A 19,084-nucleotide genomic window follows, 5' to 3' on the forward strand; every position below is an offset into this window, starting at 1 on the left:
TTTCCTTGATCCTGACAGTGAAGGCAAAAGGTTCAGGTAGGAAAAGGCATCTCCAGCAAGTCAACGCTTGGCTGCATAGCTGGCATCACAAGCAGGGCTTTGACTCTTACAACCAACCACAAGGTCCTCTTTTAAGTGATTGGGTACTGTGCGGCAGGCATAAGATCCTTCTGACAAAGTAGGGCAAGAGCATCTTTGCCAATAGGCTTGCTAACCCACTGAGGAGTGTTTTAAACTACAGGTGTCAGGGCAGCGATCATAACCTGAAGAGAAGTGAAAGCATGAGGATCAGAGAAGAGTGTGGGGAACAGCATAATGCCAAAGGCTTTTGCCCTTTCCCTGGTAAAGCAGCCTGACACCTGTGTATGGCAGAGGAGACAAATGGGGAATTAAAGTCCGCGTGCGGCGGCAGAGCTGTGGCCTTTTGGGGATTATACAGGGATGGTGGGACTAGTCACAGGACTGGAGTGCTGCAATGGATAAAGGCTCCTCAGGAAAGAGAGGCTAGGAAGTTGAGGTGGTGATAATGGTAAATCCATGAATTTAGCAGTCCAGTCGCTCCCTTAGATGTCAGTCCTTACATAGGCTTGTTCCTTTCAAACATTGTGCCTTTCTCTTGTAGATTAGAACTGGATGGTGAGTTTATATAGTACTCCTGCCCCCCACAGGCATGTCATTGTTTCAGTAAAGGACTTAAGTGCTTGAGAACCTTTCCGAAGTTCATGTTAATTGTTATTCTTTTGCTTACTGTAATAAGGGGTAGTGCCCTGCCAGTCATATCCACTGTCATGTGGTTGGTGCCAGGAGCCTGACAGTGTAAGTGCTGTGGTGTCCATATGTATATAACTTTCTAGACTGCTGTACCAGCATTTTTGTCTTATATAAATTGCTTAATTTTATTTATGTTTAAAATGCTTAAATATAAATTGCTTAATTTTATTTATGTTTAAAATGCACTTCTCATAGGATACTACACAGTGGTCTGTGGAAGGTTATTTATGGGATCTTACTTAACAGCCTTTTCTGATGCAGTGCCAGCTGGTTTGCAGCGTATCATTTCTCAAAAGGCTTCTAGGTCTAAAATAAAAAGTGGTAATTGGTTTCTTCCAGTGGCCTTGTCTGAGCAATAAGACTAATAATCAGCATGCTGATGCATTGAAGTGAGTTGATTGTGTTGTCATGCTCTTCCCATTTTTGACACCAACTACGTATCCTTCAGGTTTGGCACTAACGCACTTCATGCAGTACTGAAATCTAATGCAATTTCAGCTCTGACATTTTCATATGTGGAAACTGTCAGTAAAGATGAGGAGAGCTCCTAGCTTATATACCAGGGTGTCTGTAAATGTAGAGCTTGGGGACATTTTCACAAAATGTCACTCTAGGCCTTATTTTTCTGTCCATACAATAGCTTGTGACTAGGGACAGAGGGCAGGGTTAAAGAGAGAAAACACGGATTTTTAGCCGTTTTCTAAAAGTTTTAGTTGCTGGGCTTGGTATGAGTGAACAGAAAACAGAGAAGGCCAGGTGAAAGTCTTTGGAAAAGGTGGCATAAGCAAAATTTTCTGTATAATGGAAGGAACTTGTTACCACAGCACTTTGGAAACATTTCTTTTGAAGAATATAATATGATGACTGTTGTACGTCTACTGCATATCCTGTACTGTTATTTACAGGAAGGAATGCAGCTCACAGTAAGAAGTAGAGTTCACTTAGAAATGTTCAGAATTTGACTGGAAGCACCATGCACTCCACAAGCACATATGTGCGCACGTGCTGTCATGTGTGCACGTGCATATACACATACGCACGTGGACGTGACTATATACACAGATATACATACATTTCAATTTAAGAACAAAAATACTTGATAAATATATAAAAGGTGGAAGAGAAGTAGGATTTCCAGTGCTTGGTATTAATTTTGGATCCTGTTGAATCTACTCAAGGCCTGTGACTTTTTAGCCAGATTTGATAGTAATTCATAGAACAGTATGGTATAGCTGTCCGTTTAAAACAGATTCATTGATAAAAGCAGTGTTATTTCAATAGCAGTTTAGTTATGATTTTGTTGTTTTGTTTAACATTTCTGTTTGAAGCTCAGAATTGTCTGTAAGCATTAACATATAGCAGATAACCTGATACAGCATAGCGTACTGTTTAAGCTCTGTAATCTTAAGTGTTACTGAAGCTTTATAGTTTAACCAAACAAACACAAATCTTAGATAAGATTACCAAACTGCCATGTAAGAGGCAGGGGTTTTGTTTGTTTCAGGTAGAAGAGTAAGTTTGGCATATAATCACAACTGGCTATCAAAAAGCGAAAAAAATGGTAGGTTGAAAGCCAAGTTAACAACTGCTCAGCTTCATCCTTTGCAAATAGTGTAATGATTGCATGTGTGCACTATAGTCAAGCTACTGAAAAGAAAAGTAGTTCACATGCCAACTTCTTACTGGAAGCTAAGAAAAAGAAGGTGTAGATTTGAACTTGAGTTTTTACATACTTGGGTATAATGATTTAGATTTAATCGTCTAGTAAATGCCTCATTGAGACAATATTTTTTTTTTATACCATTTCCTTACTCTTTGGAAGAGTTCAGGAAAAATGTAGGTTAATTAAAGAGCAGTTTTAACACAAGTGAATCATTAAAATGCCAGGAAATGCACAAAGTACCATAACATTTCCAGGACTTATTTAGGTCTGCATGCATGTTCTTAAACCTTATCTCTATAAAAATTCAGTTTGAAAGAACATCAGTGTCATCTCTTACTGGAATCACTGTTTTGTATTTTTGGACTCTCTTCAGTGTAAAAAAAAATAAAAATCTTGGTGCATTAGGCACAGACAGTGCTCACCAAAATCTAAATAGAAAATCTAATAAATTATAGAACTTTGTTAAGCTGGTATCAGGCCAGATCTTGAAATTTATTCACAGAAGCTTGCCTCTGAGGCAAAAACGTGTGGTTTTTTGTTGAAAGTTGTACTATACTGGACATCATCTCTGCATGATGCTTTAAGGTAAACCACTATCTCCAGTTCTCCGCTGCTACATACAAGTTCAGTAACTTGGATCACAAATAAGTCTTAAGAATTTTTGGAAGAATGCTGCTCATAAAAGAAACTGGTTTTCACTTCAGCACTTCAGTTAATTATCCTTGTCTGGTGTTTTTTTCTTTTTCCCCTTCAAGGTGAAAGTGCGGGTATTTGTTCATTTGCTCTCTTGTTCTTTTTTTTTTTTTTTTTTCCGAAATGGAAGGTGTCTTCTCACTGATCAAAATGCACGTCACTGGTAGTTTCCAGTGTGAAACTGAAAACTCTGCAGTAGAAGAACGTGTTAATTTGAGTGTCTCAGTTGATGCTAGCTCCTGCATCATTATAAAGTCTCCTTGACAGTCAGAGCTTTGCGCGTTACATGTGATGAAACTAACAACATTCAAAACTGATTGTACTTTTCAATTATAATTTAATGGTTGCAACTATAGAGTTAGTCAAAATCACTCATATACCAGTGTAAAGTGTTTCTGTTCTCTTACATGTTTGCATTTTGGATTAAAAGAAGGATTACAATTTCATGGTAAATATTTTGACATATAAATGAATGCCCAGGTTCTTGTATTTTTTAAATTTACTGGCATTTTACTGCCTGTACTTGCTAGTTTTCTTTGAAATAAGCATTATGAGATAGAATTTCTCGTAAAACTAGAAAAGTGTTGGCTGCAGGAGTACTTATTAAATGATTCAACAACATAAATAGATTCATATCTTTTGTCTATGAAAACAATTTTTCTGGTGCTGTGAATAACACTATAATGTTGAAGAATACAGCAAAGGGATATTTGTATTTATTTCTTTTTCATTTCTCTTAATGAACAGGTCTGTGTAAGTGTTAAGTATTATATAATGATAATATGTATAATATATAATTTGCATACTAAATATAAATGTTCACAGAATCACAGAATGGTCGGGGTTGGAAGGGACCTCTGGAGATCATCTAGTCCAACCCCCCCCCACCAGAGCAGGGTCACCTACAACAGGTTGCACAGGACGGTGTCCAGGCGGGTTTTGAATGTCTCCAGAGTGGGAGACTCCACCACCTCTCTGGGCAGCCTGTTCCAGTGCTCCACTACCCTCAAAGTAAAGAAGTTCCTTCTCATGTTAAGATGGAACTTCCTATGTTCAAGTTTATGCCCATTACCCCTCGTCCTATCACTGGGCGCCACTGAAAAAAGACTGCTCCCATCCCCCTGGCATCCTCCCATTAAGTATTTGTATGTATTAATAAGATCCCCCCTCAATCTTCTTTTCTGTAGACTAAAGAGACCCAAGTCCCTCAGCCTTTCCTCATATGAGAGGTGTTCTAACCCCTTAATCATCTTTGTAGCCCTTTGCTGGACCCTCTCCAGCAGATCCCTGTCTGTCTTGAACTGGGGAGCCCAGAACTGGACGCAGTACTCCAGATGGAGCCTAACCAGGGCAGATTTGAGGGGGGGGATGACCTCCCTCGACCTGCTGGCCACACTCTTCTTGATGCACCCCAGGATGCCATTCGCCTTTTTGGCCACCAGGGCACATTGCTGGCTCATGGTCATCCTGTTGTCCACCAGGACTCCCAGGTCCCTTTCCACAGAGCTGCTCTCCAGGAGGTCAGCCCCCAACCTGTACTGATACGGGGAGTTATTCCTCCCCAGATGCAGTACCCTACACTTCCCCTTGTTGAACCTCATAAGGTTTCTCTCTGCCCAACTCTCCAGCTGTTTCAAAGTATTTATACTATTTATACTTGAATATTTAACTACGGCAGCATCTGAATATTTTTTCTTATGGAAAGTGCGTATTTTTTCTTCTAAACAACCCCTTTTGTGCTTTTTGGTTGTGAAGCTATCTATTATTTTTCAGTTTGTCATCCAAATACATTTAAATCTTTCTCTACAAAAGGTATTCTGTCTGTCTGAAAGGCAAAGTTAGGATTTATTTTGTGGACAGATGAGGAAACAGAAGTATTGAGAGAGATGACACAAACCTAAAGTATTGTCTGTATGTTAGTGACAGCCACTACTGTATTTCTCAGGCATCTGACTTACCCATTTTTAGCCAATCAACCTTTCCCAGTGCTTGATGAAGAGTGGTGATGCATCAAAGTGAACTGAAGCTCTGGTCTAGAATTATGATGCTAAAGAACAGGGAATATCTAGCAGCTCTGATGAGACCATATATGTCCTTAAATTAGGGGTTTGCATCTCCTTTTAGTTAATTTGTGTTTTGGGGATAAATTGGGGAACAAAGAGTAAGCTGGATAACTTCGTTCTTATAACTACACTTAAATTATGTGTATCAGCAGCAATGAAGTTGGTACTCTCATACACCAACCAGACCATATAGGCTCATGTCTTCATCCTTTGAGATTAGAGTGGCACACAATGCCGCATCTTGGGCTGCACCTTGTATTGATTTAAGCTAAAAGTACTAGAGAAGGCGTATACTTGCCTAAATAGAATTTCTTACTTGCATTTGTTAAATCCTATTGAACTTTTCAGTGACAAGAAATAACTTCATTTCATGAGCATGTTGTGTTTTTCAGGGCACTCTGTTTCTGGTTTAGGATCTTTGGTTGGTACTTCAATAGAATGATGATACGAATACGTTCTCAGGTGGGCTTTAAGCCCATGATGATGATAAGAGTTATTCTCAAATCATTGTTTGGAGGGAAGTATTAAAGTTGCTGGGAAGTTTTGCAAATTTCAAGTTCTTCAAAAGCAGAAGGTATATTATGAAGGCTATTAACTAGTTGTTTTTAAAAGTTATTCTGTTATATGGTGGCAGAAGAACTGAAACAAACAAAACTTTCAATTTGCCATTTTACCGTACGCAAAAGCGTTTGTACAGGATTTCATTGTCAGAACATCAGTGTAGTAAGAAAAAAACAGTGGTGCATATGCAGTTCTATTAGATTCATAGACGTGTAAGTGATGTGCTTTGTTTTCCTATGCAGTACATGGGAAGTGAACTAAGAAGCTAGCATTTCAGCAAGAATTACTTTGAAATAAAGTATGTAAGTTGAGTCCTTAGAGAGGAACTCTGCTACTGGAGCAAACTCAAAAGTAAAACCTATTTCAGAATTACTTTTTTGGATCCTCTTCCATTTGATTTGGCTCTCAAGCAATTCTTCCTCATTTCTTTGATGCTTATGGAAGATGATACTTTGAAAAAAGGCTTTCTTCTATACCTGAGCTGCTTCATAATGTTGATACTTTTCTTGAACTGTAATGAAACAATGTCTTAAGGATTTTATTGTGTAAATAGTTAGATGTCCCCAGTGAATGCCTGAAGTAACAACATTGGCCTGTATCCAAAAGTACCTTGATGCTAAGTTCTGCTCAAACATAAGTTTTTCTAGTTTGCAGGAAGAAGTTATTCTTTTATAGGTAGCTATCTTTGCACAGGAATTACGGAATGAGAGCAGGAGAATGAATTGTGAGATACATGTGTAGTAAACTAATACTGTGTTTTGGGTTGCTCTTGAAAAGGTCTTCGTTGTATACATCCATATGCTACTGCCACCTCTGCCTGATGTGGATGCATGTGCAGGCTTGCATTAGTCTTTGAGGGAGCTTTTACGGAGAACAGTCCCTAAATAGCTGATTCACACCCACCTGAAAATACAGTATATGAAGACATCTTTTATTTGAAACCTAAAAGCATTAGTAAAGCTTTCATGCATAAATATTTATCTTTTTTTTTGTTTTGTTTTGTTCCCCAGAAGGAAGCAGGCTTGAGGACTTGTGTTCCTTGTGCTTCCCTCTCTGTGTTTTCCCTGAGTCATTTCCTGAAGTAACTTTTGAACCTATTGATAACTTAATTAGATTTGACAGGAGAGTTGTAGTCTAAATTTACCAAGCTTGTACAAATTTACTGGAAACTCATGAGCATACGAGAGAGAAATCCACTGTATCACCTTGAGGAAGGCAAAAGATGTAGCATGAATTCACTACCTGTCTAATCTGCTTGCTCATCTGCTAGCTCCTCAGTGTGCAGGAACAGGCTGTCTCAACACATGCATTGTACTGCCTTGTACAGATGCTGGAACCTGAAATGATACTTGCTGCCTTTATTTTCTTCAGCCAGTGATGAAGGTGCAGGGGCAGGAGGTAAGGGTGGAGCAGGGAGGAGGACATGGTAGGAGACAGGTAGGAAAAACTATATTGGGAGTTGGTAAAAGTGTTTTGGTAAGGGAGCACAGGAGGTGTATGTAGCACGATAGATCTCTGTGGTATTGCTATGGGTGGTACAAAGTACAAAATCCATAGGACGACAGGCTTTTTCTCTTCACATAATGGCTTGTTTAGAATAAGCAGTTTACTTGCAATGTACGTGCAGCTTATGAATTGCATGTGAAGTACATGTAAAACATAAGAAACTATCAACAAATGAGGGAAAAGGTATACTTGTAACAGTTCCAGAGAAAAGAAGTTTAAGAAAATGCACTTATATAGATTGCAGGGTGTCTATGGTCAGTACAGATGTGAGTGCTAGTTTTAGTGTTCATAATATGTGTAAAAATGGCAATTCTGTCTAAGTGGGACACCTCTGATTGTACAGGCTGTACAAACTTGTAATGGACCCTAAAAACCTATGTGGTTGTCTCTCCCACTGTTGAAGTTCATGCTGCCAACTGTGTAGGTACACCTACAATTAAAGTACTGCAAGCGCATCTATTTGTGCTGTGAATGCATCTTCATTTTGCTGTACAGCTATCCTGCTGGGGTAAACACCGTCTTAGAAAACCTGCTTTGTGCTTACAGTCTTCAGAACATGGTGGAAGTTCACTCTGAGCAAAATATTGTTGTCACTGTGCTAGTCTTGGAAGCTGGGCTGTAGATAGTGTTTTTCACTTTGGACTGCAAAATTGTTATGAAAGCCATCATTAACTTATCATCAATGGTTCTCAGTCCTGAGACTGTACATTTTCTGGGGACTTTCACTAGTAATATTTTTATACCAAAGAAACCAAAGGTTCCAGACAGTTTGTGGAACTTGAACTGTTGCAGTACTCTTAAACTCTATACTGCTACTGAGTTTTGCAAACATGACTCCATACAACAAACACCAAATTGTTCTACTATTTTTAAAATGAATTTGAGAGTCTTTTCATTTTCACTTTTGTTCATATACATCTGAAGTTGTCTGATCTAACCTTAGTTTTCAGTTATGAGCGTCGGTCTTCCAAGAGTTAGTAGAGAGCTAATGTGGTAAGGAAGGCTACCAGTATTACTTAGAAACAAGATTTGTTTCCTTACTTTCTTACTAACCAATGTGAGAGGGTGAAAATGCTGAGGTGGTCTTTTGCTCCTCTCTCCTGCAAAATACGTTGTTTATCTTAGATCTCAGGTACTAGGAAGAAGTTGAGAGGGTTGTTGCTATGGCATAGCCATTGTGCTGATGCCACTCTGCTCATTTATGAAGGAAATAACATCTACACATTAAACAAACTGACCCTGCTGGCTCCAGTGTTTGCTATTTTACCTGAATTGGTTTGAACATACAGTGCTTTCAGTGTAGTTGGTCCGATAATGAACTGTTCTTATTAAGTATTGTCACCTTCCCCAACAGGAGCAAGGCAGAGAAACCTCTGTGGTTGTTACAGAAGTAGTAAAGCATATGACTGACCACTGTGAGAAAATTTGAGCTGTAGAAAACTCGACTACAGCTGCTAACCCACAAAATATGTTGTGCTTTGCAGCCTATGGACTTTTCTAAGCAGTATTTACAACTCAAAAAAGAAAAACAAATCCTTCTTTTGTGCCATCATATGGTGTCTTCTCAGTGTGTTATTATGTGAAAGTTCTATTCCTGAATCCTTTTTTCATGACTGAGATTTCTTGTACCTATAATTTCACCCCATCTTCTCTTATACCTCTCTTATCCTTGCTGTTAACTGCATTGATGGACATTGCTTCTAATGCGGGAGTAGCTGAGAGAAGAAGAGCACTTCAAAAATCTATTTTCTAGTCATTTATATCAACCAAGCCTGGAAAGAAAAAATTCTTTTAGAAATGTGAATTAGGAATTAACTGCATAATGCAACTGATCTTTGTAGTACAGATTTCTTACTAAATTATAATATTAAATTATGTTATACAAGAATACGATCTCAAATTTGAGACTGGGAATGACCGGTATCTCCTGATACATCTTATATATAATTTTCAGTAAATATAGACTCCATAGTGAACAATACCAAAACCTGAGAAAGATCATAAATTGTGCTGATGTCTTTCTGGGATAAAATTCCCCAGCCATCAAGAAATATAACAAAAGTATTCTAGCCTACATTTTGTTCTGTTTTAATAATGTCCCAATGGCTGCTCTTTGGTGCCAACTTTGATCTCAGTTTCTGCAACAGGAGACAAAGATGGTTTTGCCCAGTGGGGTTTAATTTATGCAAATCAGCAGATGGCTTTGCAGGAATATGATTTGTTATGTTTCCTAAGTGGATGAGTTTGCTTTTTTAAATACCCTGGCAGCAACAGATTTGTCAATATCTTGCATTATATTTTTGAAATGGCCTTTCAATTACTTTAATTGTGGTTTGTTTGATTTTTATTTTTTTCCTCCTCTCTCTCTCCCCCTCCCTCCCTTGCTCTCTCTATAGATTCTGGGACTTTTCCAAGCCTAACCCTTTGCTGGAAACAGTTGAGCATCATACTGAATTTACATGTGGACTAGATTTAAGTCTTCACAACTGTGGTCAGGTAAGAGCTGGGATGAATTTACTTTTCACTTGCCTATTATAGCCACTGCAGTCATGGATGGTCTGCAGGACTCGGATCCTGAATAAGAGCCACCAGATTGCAGGAAGCTTCTGGAATTGAGTCTGGCTGATTGCTTATTAAATAAACCTCACTTCAGGTCCATATTTATTTATAAAGCAGTTACTTGCGTTGGGCAGGAGAGGACGGCGGGACAGACAGAATTGCAAAATCAGATAGCTGAAAGCCATGGTGAGTTCAGGGAGAATGAGGTAGTTTTGTTTCAGGAGGAGAAGTAATAGAGAAGGGCCTAGGACGCCTAGCTGAGATGCAGAGCTTTCTTCCATCTACTTAGAATATCAAGTTATACATTGGTAGTGTCACACATGATACCTAGACCTGGTTTGTCATAATATTTGGAGTACTAGAAGAGGGTTAATATGTAGTTAGAATTCTAAACTGCTCAGATATTGACGTGAATGAGTGGAACCCATTTTATCAGGGGCATTTATTTGTATACTGGTTGCAGCAGGATCCTCCTCTGCTTCTGTTGCTACAATCATTTCTGTTTTGCAAACAGAGGATTGTTATTTGTAGTATGAACTGTTTTTTCAGGTAAGAAAGGGAGAAAAATGAAAGTTAATTATTTTCTTTAAAACAAGAAAGACTATAGTTTTCACACAGAAATTACTGTCACTGGGTTAACTGTAACTAATACACTATTTAATGTGCCACAGATATCATTTGCATCTAGATTCCTTTCTAATTCGCAGTGAAATTAATTTTTTACCCCAGATAAAAATGACTTGTAACATCTGTGATGAAATTCTGATTGGACAAAGCTAATAAAACCGTCGTATTTCTGCTACTGATAAAAGGACACAGGAGGAAGATGTAAGTTCGGCCAAATACTTAGCTTAATGTATGTGGAAACATTCTAGCCAAATGCTAGTTTGAAGAGTTTCCTGCCTGGCTGCTTGTTCCCTTAATTCTGTTGCCTCAGAGGTGCTGCAGTAACTGTTCACAAGTCCATGCTGTGAACCACATAGGGGAATTTGTAAGGCTGAAAAAAAATTCACTAGTTTCAGGTTATTTTTCATTCAGGCAGGGCAAGAATAGCTTAAAGACCAGTTCCTGGGAATTAAAACTTCATCCCAATTAAATGCATAGGTATGATTCTGGCTGAATTGGGTCCGGAGGGAGCAGCAACAGTAGTGTAGTACATTAGAGCCTTACAGTGTTACATCACTGCATGCCCTGAGCCCAGTTCAGCTTCCCATGAAGTTGGTGTGGGTTTTGCCATGGATCTGAATGAGGTGTGAAGATTTTTCCTCATTTTGTATTGAAGATGTGATTACATCTTGATTATAAGCCAGTTGCAAAGTGTTGTGTTACAGGATGGGTCTCTGGATGGTGTTTTTAACTGTCTGGCTAGATATGACTTCTTTTTGTATGATTTATCTGTCAAACTTGTAGTTGCTGCTATGTGGATATTCTTTCTTTTGTAACTGCGATCTATGGAATAGCCTTCTTAGAACAAGGCCAAGTAAATGCTCATTAATGATAGATAATGAATTGAAAGCAAACAGCTGCACATGTACTTGTGTGTTGAAAAAGGGGAAATGATGGTGTGCATACCCATCTAAATTAGGGCATTTGTGCATCCAGGTATTTTTTTTTTCCAGGCAGAAATTCTAGAAGTCCTATGTTGGACTTAATGCACAAAATCCATAAATCTGGGGTATATATCCTATATACTGCATGCCAATGTGCCTTTCAGACAGAACTTTGGCATCTGCAGCAGCTTTAATATTCATCTGTTTTCTTCTGTTGACTTGACTTAATGTATTTTGAGGGTTAGATATCACAGCAATGCAAAATGTAAGCATTCTGGTTTTTAAAAGAAATTTAAAATCCTGTCATAGAATTAAACTGTAACTACGAGATAAAGAGTGAACACTTATTGAGTAGTTGCTTCTAGCATGAGCACTTGCAGCCTTTCCCTGGCACCTCCATTGGTCAAACAAAGATTATTTGCTTAAATTTTACGCTGCTGTTCCCAATATGTGGGTTCCCTTCATGTCTGCTCTCTATTGAGACCTGATAATGAGCCCCTCTCATTGTTCTTCATGCGTTTGTATGATTTGTGATTTTTCACTGTGTGCTTTATGAGGAGTTACAACCTGAGATTTGAACTGCTTCTCTCCTCCATGCATGCAGGGTATTTTATTCGTAATGGACAAGCTATTCATTTATAGTCAAATTAAGTACCATTCTGGTCATTAACCTTTGCTTTCATTCTTAATGATATTTTTGTTGTTCAGCCAGATGACATTTTCTTTGGCTGTGCCCAATGAACTTCAGTATTTTTGAAGTATCTTTTACATGTCAAGAAACAAACAATCTATACTTTCGAAAAAGTGATCAAAATAGATACTGTGATTAAGTGTCTGATCTAGGAATTATAAGACATTCCTGTGGAACGGATTGAGCTTTGAACAGAATACATAGGCAGAGAGTAGGTATGTGGAGGCAAGCTCGTTCTTGTACAGTATCCTGCTAAGGGGAGGCAACATGTGGGAGAGAGATCTGGTCATAAGGAATGGGTCCCAGGTTGTGAAGGTAAGTATTGCCTAGATGAAACAGAAAACTCCTTTGTGCTTAATGTAGATTCTGATAGCTATTTTGGGGTATCTGCCTCTACATAAAGTTATGGTTTGTTGACAGCTTTGCATTTTAATAAAATCAACTGTGGTTTGGGTTTGTTTTTTTTTCCCCACCATAATGTTAGCATCAGGTTCATAACAATTTCAGACAACTAACAAACTTTGAGGTGCATAGAAAAATGTGCATTTTACAGTGCAAAGCATAAACAGAAATGGTCCTTATGATATTCAGGGTATTTCTCTGTTAAACTGCAACTGTTGATGTGAGACCTTCCAAGGCAGTGTGTCTAGAAGAAAATACTCCCAGCTCCAGCTTTCAGCCAAAGTAGCTTTGGCACGCGCAAGAACAGTGGGAAGACCCTAAGCACCAAAAATCTTTTAAATTTTTAATGGTGTACTGTATTAAGAACTGAACAAATCCATTTACCTTGTCAGCAGCACTGAGATGCAGTTTTTCATTTAAAAGCAGCCTTTTTCTTCTGCTGTAAGTTGAATGTGATATGGCAGTCATGAACTAATTTCAGTTCTCTTTTAGGAAATCCATCAATGACACAGATACAAAGTACAGATACTGTGAACATTCCCTTCTTGTCTTGATTCTGAAATGGTTTCAATAAATATGTAAAGAATAGAAAATACGTATGTACCATACATTTCTTTAAATCATACGCAAAAAATATCCAACCTTTTCTGTTGTAGTTCTAAAGCTGTATTTTGCTTAACGCAAATGTAAGAAAACTTGAAGCTCTGAATTTTGTCTGAAAACGTTTCTCAGCCTACAGATCACTTCTGTTCTGAACTCTGTAAAGCAGCCAGTGGAAAGTACGAATTAATGCTTTCCATTGAGCCAGGCTTTCTGTCTTGCTGCTGAGAACAGCATTAAGTATTTAATGGGAATAGGAGAGGAATCTTTCAATTTCTCTGTACTTTTACACTATGAACAATGACATTCCTAATTTGCAAGGATACGCGATTTTCAACAGAAGTGATGGCAAGTGGCGGTGTGGCTTAGAATGCTCGATACATGAAAAGCGCATTGTACATCTGTGACATGCCAAATCAGAACAGGACTTCAACGATATACAATACTGAGATGCCTCCTTTGGAAATTAAAATTGTTATGTAGCAAATGAGAATAAACCAAATGTCAGCTCTCTGGTCCAAAATCATAGAATAGAATCATAGAATAGTTTGGGTTGGACGGAACCTTTATAGGTCACCTCTTATCTGAATGTGTATTAAAGTCTGGGGTTTAGAATAACTTATGTACAACACAAATAGTGATCATAGAACTATTTAGGTTAGAAGGGACCTTAAAGATCATCTAGTTCCAACCTCCCTGCTGTGGGCAGGGACACCTCCCGCTAGACCAGGTTGCTGAAAGCCCCATCCAACCTGGCCTTGAACACCTCCAGGGATGGGGCATCCACAACTTCCCTGGGGAACCTGTTCCAGTGCTTCACCACCCTCATAGTGAAAAATTTCTTCCTAATATCTATTCTAAATCTACCCTCTTCCAGTATGAACCCATTACCCCTCGTCCTGTCACTACATGCCCTTGTAACAAGTCCCTTTCCAGCCTTCTTGTAGGCCCCCTTCAGGTACTGGAAGTCTGCTCTAAGGTCTCCCTGGAGCCTTCCCTTCTCCAGGCTGAACAACCCCAACTCTCTAAGCCTGTCCTCACAGGAGAGGTGCTCCAGCCCTCTGATCATCTTTGTGGCCCTTCTCTGGACCCGCTCCAACAGGTCCATGTCTTTCCTACGTTGGGGGCTCCAGAGCTGGATGCAGTACTCCAGGTGGGGCCTCACGAGAGTGAAGTAGAGGGGCAGAATCCCCTCCCTCGACCTGCTGGCCACACTTCTTTTGATGCAGCGCAGGATACGGTTGTCCTGGGCGCAAGTGCATGTTTCCGATTCATGTTGAGCTTCTCATCCACCAACACTCCCGAGTCCCTTGTGGATTTAAGATTCACTTACAGTTTTCTTTTACTGTGGTTGTATGTGTTTGGATGGTAATTACAGTACAAATTAACAGCTAGCTGTCTAAATAGCTGTTTGTGTCAACATGGTTTGGGAGGCAAACTTGTTTTCGTCGGCCCTCTGTGTGGCTGCACCTCCTTGTGTAAATATTCCCCCCCCGAGTAGATTAGTTCACATCAAACTGGTTTCTGTCATTTCTTCAAAGCACCTGGACCTCTGGGATGTGTTGATGAAAGAAAGGGCCTGGCCACAATTCTGTATTGCATTTGGAGATGGCAATAGGCGACACGGCAATACACACACGATACCAAATAGTATGGAGACAGTGATAATACCAGTGCAGTACTCATGAAACCAGTCTTGTGCTCTGTGTTACACCGTCCTTGTGATCCAGCTTCCCCAAACCTCCACTTTTTTCTCCCTAAAGCTGCAGGGTATCACCAGCATGTTGTGCCATACCGCAGTCTGCTCCTTCCTTTCACCTCACCAGAGGTAGTTAGAACTGAACAGACATACTGCCCTGTAGCATCGGTCTGTTGAGCCCATGAAATGTTGCTGTACTGATGGTATCATGACTTTTCTTATGGCATCAGTATCACTACAATTTTGAAAGCTGTACCTTCTTACTAGTTGGAGGGAGGTCATAGCCAAACTGTATACCACATCCCTGAAGGTAACTGAAATATAGTTCCAAATTCTTCCAGCTTTATGGGGAAATTTTTGATCATCTGTCAAGTTTTGGTGTACAGGTTTGTTCTACCTGTTTTCTATATGCAGCTTATGCTATGTGCTACATTAGCTATGCCAGCACCGCAGGCAGGGGAACAGACAGGAGACTGGCTACTGAACTTGGCTTAACCGGTATAGCCAAATATAAAAGCAGAAGATGTCTTTAGTGAGGCTGTTGTGCTGTGTATTTTTATGTTCATTTAAATTAATTGTATGCCTTCAACAGGCCCAGAAATGTTCTCTATTTTATATAAAAGTAGAGTTACATCTTGTGACAATGTACAGAAAAGCAGAGACTTTTTCTGCTTTTTTCTTTTGATCACTTGCTCTTATCTTTTACACTTAATTGCCAAGGAACTGATAGCTTCCACCCAGCTGTTGTGGCTATCACACTGCTATAATTATATCACTATCTGTACTTCTTTTTAATCTTTCTTTATGGCCCTTCTCCAGGATGCTACTAAAGTTATGTAGTTAGTGATCCTTTGAGATTAAAAGATCCTACAGCATCTGTTCTTTTGCTTAATTTCAGAGTGGATTTTTGCATGGAAAGGTCAGATTTAACCAGCTGCAAACGTTAAACCAATTTGAACTCCTTTACAGAGTTGGAGGGGGGAAAGGGAGGTGACTTTTCTTACTGGTGCTTATTATGCGTCTTTCCCAAACTGTTAAAATTAAACCTTCACTGCTTAAATCAAAGCTAGCCATTCATGAGTAATGGCTGCTTTTTGCCATTATCAGCAGAAGTCTCATCCTAAGGTGTTTGGAAAGGTTGCTGTCAGGCATCACAATTCTGTAAAAGCTGCAATATCAACTTACTGAAAGGACAATGTACTTTAATTTTGATTCTGAAGTACTGGGAAGAGGTTAGAGGCAGCAGTGTCTTACTCAATAAATGTGTTGCTTGTGCTTTGTATTTGATTCAGTGGATTACAAATACCTTCTACTTCTGTGAGCCTCGTCTTTTAGTCAGTGTAGTGGATTTTGTTTCTTTTCTACATGATCATTAAGTTTGTTTGAGAAGTCCCAGTGAATTGCACTAGTGAAACTCAATGGAAGACAACAGGATTCTGCAGCTGTTACTGAAAATGTTGTTTGGCTTACTATGATACCCCAAAAGGAGGGAGCTTAACTTAACTCTGAACCCAAGGATGAGTTTGAAGATTGGATAGGGGCATTAGAAAACACAGTTTCACTGCAGGTAAATTGACTGCATTTGGGGTCACCGAGGTTAGTATCAGCACAGAAAGGCATTTTGCAGTTCCAATGTATCTTCTACAGAACTTATGGTTGACTTTGCTGATTAAAAACAGTTCTTGAAAGACTGGGGAGATGTCTTTCCCCTTATCTGTAGAGTACAGAGAAATTGCAACGAACGCTGTGGAAATTCCAAGGATTTCTCTCTAACCTGCAACTTGCCTCTCAATTTCCTTTACATCTTAGTGATGAAATGCACACTCAGAAGACTTGCATTTAGAAATGTGTGACATAACTACCAAGTCAATGTCCTGTTGCACGTGTCTGAGCAATGAAACAAATGTTGAGACAGCTCCCTGTTTTTCAGATCAGTTCTTTGTCATGTATCTTTGCAATCTGAAAAATAATGCCTCTCAAGTCTTAGCTTTTCTCTCCTTAAAAAAGAAATGGATTTCTTAAGCAGTATTTGGAACATCTGTTTCTGATGACTGTAGTTTGAACCTAGATATTCATAAGAACTTTTTGTCCAGGGTTTGTTTTATTCTGTCTTTACTGGAAAAAATAAGTAAATCAATGTGTGTTTATTCAAAAGTAAATTAAAAAATCATTGGTGTTACTGCACATTGAAAATAAGAAGTTTTCATTTATAAACTGCCATCACTTTCATTCGTCTGTAAAGTCAGGCATCATGTGCAGTTCACCCTGGCAACTCTTGACTGAACAAAAGGCCACACTAGTGGTTCAGATTTTCTAGTACAAAATAGGTATTGAATGCATTTAACCAGCTAGTTTTAATGAGGGAGGAGATCTTCTGCCTACTGTATCTTCTTAATGGTCCTGATCAAAAGAATGTAGTGCTAAAATAGAAACACCTTTTACTTACTTTTTTTCTAGTGTATGAAGTGTGAATGTGGACTAAGGCCAAAACTCTTCTGGTCTGGAGGTGGAATATGAGGAATGATCACCTGTGAAAGTAATTCGATGAGTAACAAACCTAATAACTTGCTTTATCGCCATTTAATCTCCATCCCACACGCCTACAGAGGATGCTCAAGACCCCTCAAAAATACGTAATAATGATATAAATAGGCCATTGAATTCTGTATGAAAAGACACAAAAGATAAGAACCTAAAAGAGGAATGGAAACACAACATCAATGGAAGTGAAGAACTGAGTACTTTTTCCGCTGCCTCTTCTACAGAGGAAAGACAGGTCTTACTGGTTTTATTTGAAAATGGGATGGGATGGAGAAAAGCTGAGAAGAGAAATGGGTCACTCTCAGACACATTTGCGTATTATCCTATGATTTATTATGAGCACTCTGGAAGCTGAGTGGCACCAAGATACTTCTGGAAATACTAATCTAGAGAGAGCTGTACTTTATTCTGATTAAATCCTGTCACAAAGGGGTTACTGAACTCGAAGTTTTTAGTTCTTTAGAATGTATTTAATCTTGGTTAGGGCTTGGGGGTTTATTACGACTTCAAATGTTGAAAGAAGTTAGCTACTAACTTGGGAGGTTTCTCTTGTTTTCTTGCTGCTTCTGAACAGTAAAGAAGCAGAATGTCATGCAGGTAATTGCACTAGACTGAATGGATTGCCCTCAGGTGCTGCAAAAGGTCTAAGTCTATTGCAAAGCAAGATGATTGTGATGAATAGGAAACAGAGGGCCTGTCAGAGGAGTAAATCAGTTAGTGAGTCAATGGTAATGGCTTTGATAAATGAATGGATGTCAATATTAAATCAATTGGTGGGAAACATTGTTATACTCTGGGACAAGGATAAACACTTCAATAAAATACAGGACAGCTGTTTCATTTGAGTTAAACTCTGATTTTCTAGCCAAGCAATCAGCTTCCTGTGATGAGTGCAGTTTTTCGTTTGTTTGCTTGTGTTTTGGCTTTACTTGAAGGGAAATATAGTGATCCCCATTTTACGTGCTTCAAATAGACATAAATCTCTACTGGCAGATAACTTGGCATGATATTTATTCTGCAGTAATAACAGTACAGTACCCCAGCATATATACTAGCGCTGCAACTTTGCTACTGAAATAAAAGCAGTAGAGACAAGTAATAAATCGTTTTGTTAGACTGCCTTTGTCCCGTATAACTTTGGTTATAATTAATATTACCAGGTTTAGAATGCTTTTTCTATTTGCATTATTTCTTGATGTAACTTACCAGTCAGTGTAAGGTAGAATATTCCTGTTTTACAATTAAGCTCTAGTTATTCTCCTTTTCCTTGCAATTTCTGATAGTTAAAAGTTGCTATAGTAGAATTTTATTCTATAGTTAGAAGAATTAGTATTCATACATGATAATGAAAATTGCATGGTATATGGGTGTCCAAAATATTCACTAGTATAAGGGTATTATAATTTATACAGTTCTTTGCTACTGAAATAAACTGTCTTCTACTCTGCATATCAACTTAAAAAAAACCCAAACAAGTAAATCATGCACCCTCTAAATACTGAAATCAGTGAGAATTGTTTCAGTCTGAGAGTAAAATTTGTGCCCAAGACAGTGAAGACAGTTTCACAGAAAGACAAACCTCCATGCCTTTGTGTTCCTAATGGCGAGGACTTTTATCAGGTGTGAGTCCATCTTCAGTTTTCCTTTGTCCTTCATCCTACCACAGGAGGATTTTCTCCACCTGTTAGTAACATCATCTCATTGATCAAAATATAAATTCTGGGAAGTTGCAGCCTTTTTTGTGCCATATTTATTTATTGTGGTGTGCTGGATCAGCCCTTACCC

General features: G+C 38.8%; 1 protein-coding gene across 1 annotated transcript in view; it reads left to right on the top strand.

The window, feature by feature from the left end:
• Window positions 1–19,084, top strand: part of PEX7 (peroxisomal biogenesis factor 7) — a 46,657-nt gene that overhangs the window by 24,471 nt on the left and 3,102 nt on the right. The window contains exon 9 of the mRNA XM_009882330.1: window positions 9,654–9,753. Coding sequence (XP_009880632.1) covers window positions 9,654–9,753 — 100 coding nt within the window. The remainder of the gene's footprint in view (window positions 1–9,653; window positions 9,754–19,084) is intronic.

Source organism: Charadrius vociferus, unplaced genomic scaffold (assembly GCF_000708025.1).
Source record: "Charadrius vociferus isolate BGI_N301 unplaced genomic scaffold, ASM70802v2 scaffold13, whole genome shotgun sequence".
In the NCBI taxonomy this organism is placed as follows: domain Eukaryota; kingdom Metazoa; phylum Chordata; class Aves; order Charadriiformes; family Charadriidae; genus Charadrius; species Charadrius vociferus.